At 43.7% G+C, this 6,149-nt stretch overlaps 1 protein-coding gene across 1 annotated transcript; it reads right to left on the reverse strand.

The window, feature by feature from the left end:
- Positions 1-1,466: 1,466 nt before the first annotated feature.
- On the reverse strand, positions 1,467-5,893 carry sox18 (SRY-box transcription factor 18). Its single transcript, XM_017710881.2, has 2 exons — positions 5,225-5,893; positions 1,467-3,078 (listed from the first exon to the last, which is right to left on the reverse strand). The coding sequence occupies exons 1-2, from the start codon at positions 5,580-5,582 to the stop codon at positions 2,072-2,074; spliced, it is 1,365 nt and encodes a 454-aa protein (XP_017566370.1). The 5' UTR covers positions 5,583-5,893; the 3' UTR covers positions 1,467-2,071.
- Positions 5,894-6,149: the final 256 nt, after the last annotated feature.

The following is a 6,149-nucleotide window of genomic DNA, read 5'->3' on the forward strand; positions in this document are numbered from 1 at the left end:
TATACAAGCTATTCAAACCCTCCACGTTTCATATGTGACAATGTGCTAAAAGCATAAACTCCAATTCTCACAGGACACTCACGGTAGGATGCTGGGGTTTTTTCAGGGGGGATGTTCAGCGATGTGCAGTACAGATGTTTCTCCCTTTAGAAAAGACACGTATAAAAGACAGAGAGAGATAGACGCTCCGCAATGTGGGAAAGCGTTACGGAGAAAATCCCACTTACAACTGTGTGTTTCCAATTGAACTGTTTTGATTTAATAGTTCACAGGCATTTTTTATTGGAAAGTCTTTTATTTGAAGATAATTACTACCAAAAGCCAGAGAGTTATTACCAACTCAACATGTTTCTCAAGTGCTGACTCGGAGGATTACAAAATACATCGACAGAGGATTACAAAATACACACATACACATATATTCATATATATATATATATATATATATATATATATATATATATATATATATATATATATATATATATAGCAACTGACTTTTTCCTCAGACCTTCTCAGTCAGATACAGCAAAGAGATACAATAAATTACAGCCTTCAAGAGATCCCAGTTCTACAGATGACTATGGTCTCTTTCATGAACATCACTTTTTTTTTTTCTTTTTGCTTGAGAAACGTCAAGTGCAGAGTTAAGGAGTTTCGAGTGGTTTCACATACAGTTCAAAATGTTTTGACGCAGTGCAAACATAATCATTTAAGACTCGTATAAAAGAGAGGAATGTAAATACAACAACAACAAAATACCAAAAGACCACTGAGAAAATACAAGAAATATTCACATTCTTTTCCTCCCTGCCTCTGGACCCTTATTTGAGAAGAACGCTGGAATTACTGGAATATAAGAATACAGTTATTGGATGGAGTCAGCTAAATTGTTGACTGGAACTGACCACGGCCTTGAAGAATATAGGTTATCAAGCCCATAAAATGAGTAGGTGTAACATGAGATACATGCTTCTGTTTGGTGTACATGCATGGGCTGCTGAAAACAACTTTAGAGGGCCTAAACAAGTTGTTGAAAAAAGACAACTTTGAGAAAGCTTCAAATAGCGTTTGCCAAATTGCATGAGATGACTCACTGGATTCGGAGATCGAGGTTCGAACTGAATCAGGCTAGCCCAGTTTGATTGTGCTGGTGCTGTCGTGAGAAAACGTTGTGCTTCCGAAATGATTAAAGTCCACACGAGAAGGGAAAATGTTCTTATTATCAATTTTTGTAACTTGAAAAACTCGAAAGGTGTGCTTCCAAAAGTCCTCTTGGACCACAGTGTTGGTCCAATGCTGTAGCTATCGTTTTCAAACAAAACCTCGTATCTCCAAAACAGTAACTTTAGAGGAGAAGGAAAAAACCTACTTTGCTTTTAATGTAAGTCAATGGAACCAGACTTTTTTCCAAGTCATTCTGGATCATTTCTTTTGGTCCATTCCGGATGAAATGTACACACGACGTAAAGAACAACAGGTATTTTTAAATTACGCCAAAAACTGAAAAACGGCAAAAATGGAGATACAAGGTTTTGTTTCGACAGCAGCCCTTGTTTGTGTGTGTGATCACTAGAAATGGTCCAAAATTACTCTGAATAATTGCTTTCTTTTGGATTTTTACCCAATTTTCTCCCCAATTTAGTCGTCTCCAATTCTACCTGTTAATTAGGACTCCCCCAATCACACAATACTATCAACACTAGGAGGGTGTAGGCAGCACAGGCTTCCTCCGAGACCTGTGAAACCAGCCACCGCTTCTTTTCGAAGTGCCGCTCACGCAACGTCATTGGACAGCCAAACGCGCTCGGAGGAAAGCGCCAACCGCCAGATCTGTTACGTCAGCTGACAGACGCCTGCTCTGACTAGTATCGCATTGAGTGATGGGGGAGAGTGGGGGGCCATCCTACCCACCCAGAGAGAGCGAGGCCAGTTGTGCTCTCTTGGACTCCCGGCTACGGACGGCTGCAGCATCACCAGGGATCAAACTTGTGATCTCCTCTAAAGTTGCCGTTTCAGAGATACAAGGTTTTGTTACAATAGCAACAGTTTGCAAGCGCTGAACGTATTTTTATCCAGTAATGCAGGCACTGTAGTAGACGGCACTGCTGGCGTCGGACAGGGCTGATATGAGTGTATTGCTCTCCTCACAAGCACTCCTGCTCACTCGAGTCCTGCTGGTGCTCAGATACTGCTCGAACTCATGGCGGTCCACCTCACTCCAGAAGTCCACTGAGTGCCCGAGCTGGTTGCTAGCGTCCAGGGAAGGTGGAGGGACCTGGGGAGCCGAGGGGGCAGGAGCTGGGTTGGAAGATTCTGGAGGAGGAGATAGTTGCCCCAGTTGGGAGGTGAAGGCTGGCGGTTGCTGACTGGTTCCATACATCGGAGTATAGTAACCAGTTTGAATGGGGGCACTAGGAGGTTGCTGGGCTTTGGTTGGGTCTGGTAGACCCATACTTGTATGGGGAGGGTACAGACTTGGAGGGTTCGTTGGCTCTGGGCCCATGCACTTTTCCTGGATGGGTCGGCAGGCCAAAGGGGACTTGTGGTTGAGGTGAGCATGCTGGAGGGAATGAGGGTTGGAGGGGTGGTGGTGGTGGCTGGAGTGACTGTGGTGGCCTCCATGGTGGTTGTGGTTGTGGTTCTGGTGCTGGTGGTAGTTGACCCACGGTCCCAGGCCAACATCTTCCTGCATGTGAGGAGGGAAGAAGACGGAGTCGCCTCCGCCATCTTCCAGCACGTCTAGTGGGGACATTTCCGGAGTGGGCAGGCCGTAGATCTCCAGCTCTGCGGCTCCAGATGGTTGCAGGTCCCGGAAGTGTCCCAAAGAAGGCAGCAGGTGGTGTGGGTGAGGATGCTGAGGGTAGGCCTCTCCGCTTCCAGCTCCTCCGGCCACGCCTTGCGCCAGGCCGTGCAGGAGTAGCCCCGGCTCCACCCGTTTCATCTTCTTGGGCTGCTTCTTGCGGCGGGGGCGGTATTTGTAGTTAGGGTGATCCTGCAGGTGCTGTAGTCGGAGCCTCTCTGCTTCCTCTACAAATGGACGCTTGTCCAATGTGCTCAGGGACTTCCAGGACTGACCTATAAACACACGCAACGTTAGCATGTTTGACTTCATCCGTTACCTGATATTTGAGCTGAGTTAGTGAAACTGACACATTTACTGCTTACTGTAATCGCACCGGAACAATTTATGATACTTATTATTATTATTATTATTATTATATATTATGTGATATTATTATGATCAATTACTATAACTCCAAACATCCTTGGACAAAAGCCCTTAAATAACAAGGCTGCATATGTGGGCCCTGATTTCAATTCTACAATCTCATAACTACAGTCATATGCAAAGGTTTGGGCATCCCATTGATTTTCTAAGCATAAAAAGTACACATTCTCTACAGGAAACACACTTTTTAAAGCACAATTACTATTTATTTGAAAACTAACATATTTCAAAAGATTTAAAATGTAAACTGTGGAAGTTGCAAAACTTATGACACATAATATTTCATGTTTATTTCCTCCAAATAACTTAAACTCAACAAACACACAGAAATCGTGCCCTAAAATGTTCAGAAAAATGCCATATTTAAGTTATTTTTGCTAGAAATCCAACAAAACATCTTCAAGCCTTTTCCTGTGACTGTATAGAACATACGCGATAGCTTCATAGACTTTAAGGTTTAAGACTAATAAGTCAGTAAAAAGCCTGCAGTCTAGGTAGATGAACACGAAAACTGGCTAAAACAAAGTAAACTGTAGATTATTCACACTATATTTCACTCTTTGTTTAAAATAAACTAATATATATCAGGAACAGACGCTGTCTGCACTAGTAAAGCCTCTGCCAGTGTTGAGCATTAGTGATATTAGCACTTGCTCAGTGTGGCTGATGTTTGTGCTCAGTGGTTGTAGTTGTAAAATTATTAATGGGTCAGCGGTTACAGACAATCGGCAGCTTGTGGGCTCAAGACTGTCTGCTTCGACCTGGCCTTCCCCTGTCAGGAGATTTGCCATGTTTTGCAAAACAACGACATCGGTTCGGTTCCTCGAGGACCAGCAATATAAAAATATTGCGCAACCCGCTCAGGCATTTCACATTATCGCGTTCGTTTGTGGCCGCTTTCTCTTTTTTCCCTTAAATTCCGAGGCCTTTAGTGGAATGTTCCGTCATATTTTCAAGACCTCGATCATCTGTGATCATCCACATATCTAAGTGCATGAGGAAAGACGTTCATGCGGCTGTGATATGTCTCAAAACCGCGAGCCTGAAGAACATTAACCACACTAATAAAGTAATTACAGCATCATTCAGATCAAAAGTACAAGTGTTTATAGTGATAACACATAAAACTGTCTATAGGTTATATAACTAGCTTATTGGATGAGTGATCAGATGAGGATAACTGATCCAAGCTCGAAACAATAATTCCTCTTGTGGAAATAGGCACGCTTGGAAGAACGTGTTCTAGAAATCAGACAGATGTGTATTCAGGATAATATTTACTGAGCTTTAAATGACTGTTTAGAAGAAACTGCTGCTCAAGTTTCTCACATTAGATGCTAGAGGGCATGGATGTAAACTATTTGATTGAATATGACCAAAAGGATGCTGATTTAAAAGAATATAAACTGCATGACACCTTAATCATGACATGCAACATGTAGAAGCACAAAGACAGACGGACAGACAGACAGACAGACAGTTAGACAGAAAGATCGCAACATAAACTGTGCAAAAGCATACACATATATTAAGGTTTCAATCAATCAAGAAGGATTTACACAACACCATGGGCTTTCAAATGTCAATCTAGTGCAAGAGGTATTATTAAATGGTAATAAAGCAGTAATATTGCTTAATATCTTTATTAAGTGGTAATATTAGATGTAAACACTACACAGTTAACACTTAAAACTGTGCTAATTGTTTTTCTCTGAATGTTCTGAAGTGTTATAATATAGTTATTACAATGTAATTATTTGAACTGCGCCTCACAAAAAGTGATATATACTGATATTGAAAAGTTTACTTAACCCTTTAACTGTATGGGCCTCCACATGAGCCCACACTTCAACTCCTCACTTCTACAACTATATATTATAACACTGTTTCACAGACGCCTACCAAATAATTCATACTGGTTAAGTCTTAAGATTAATAACAGAATAATACAGCTAGAGTTCAAGGGGTTTAAAATAGGACATAAAGGCTTACCCAGCATTTTACTCAGTACAGCATTATGGAGGTCCGGGTTCTGTAGTGCCAGCCGCTTGCGCTCGTCTTTAGCCCACACCATGAAGGCGTTCATGGGCCTGCGGATCCGCGCCTCTCCCCCACACTTCCCATCGACGGCCGTCCCGGGACGGGTCGAGTCGGGACTGCCCGTCCTCCTCTCCGCCGCCCCTGCGGCACCTCCGGATCGGGACCCCAGCTCCGTGGTCAGACTGTGGTCAAATCCGTGGCTCCGGTCAGGGCCCACTGGGCTGGAGGAAGGGCCCCATGCTCCGCACTCCACAACCTGGCTGGGCTGAGTGGTGGCCTCTTGACAGTAACTAGACTCAGATATATTCATTCCAGCAAAGACGACCCGAGTGACGCCACACGGCTTTGTTAATTCGAGCAAAGGAAAGTGCCTGGTGCCTTTTCTCGTTCTCTTTTACGCCGTATTTGTGTCCCACACAGAAACGACAAGAGCTGCCAAATTACAGAGCAAGCAAAATGATACACAGAGAGCAGAAAAAGTGATAGGTAGAGAAAAAATGGCAAGGAAACCTACAAAAATGAGAAGAATCAAAGCTGTGTGAGAGGAGTAGAATCCCACAGATGGATGCCAGCGTGCTCTCCAGCTCCTGCTGTCCGGGACTGCTGCCTGTTTCTGGTACTAAAGTTTGAAAGTTGTGGTGAGATTTGATAGACCCATGTTGTAGATATATAAGTGGCCCGAGCCAATCAGAGCTCAGACTGTGACGGGACGGGCGGGATGGGCAGCCAGTCGGATTTCTGCCCCCTCCTCTGCAGCCTCCACAGACAGAGAGATGTAATCTGAGAGGGCCATTGTTTTAGTCTAGTACAGAATACGCTCACACACACACACACACACACACACACACAGTCTCTACATCTATCTCACGCGTGCACG

The sequence above is a fragment of the Pygocentrus nattereri genome, chromosome 9, assembly GCF_015220715.1.
Source record: "Pygocentrus nattereri isolate fPygNat1 chromosome 9, fPygNat1.pri, whole genome shotgun sequence".
NCBI lineage: Eukaryota > Metazoa > Chordata > Actinopteri > Characiformes > Serrasalmidae > Pygocentrus > Pygocentrus nattereri.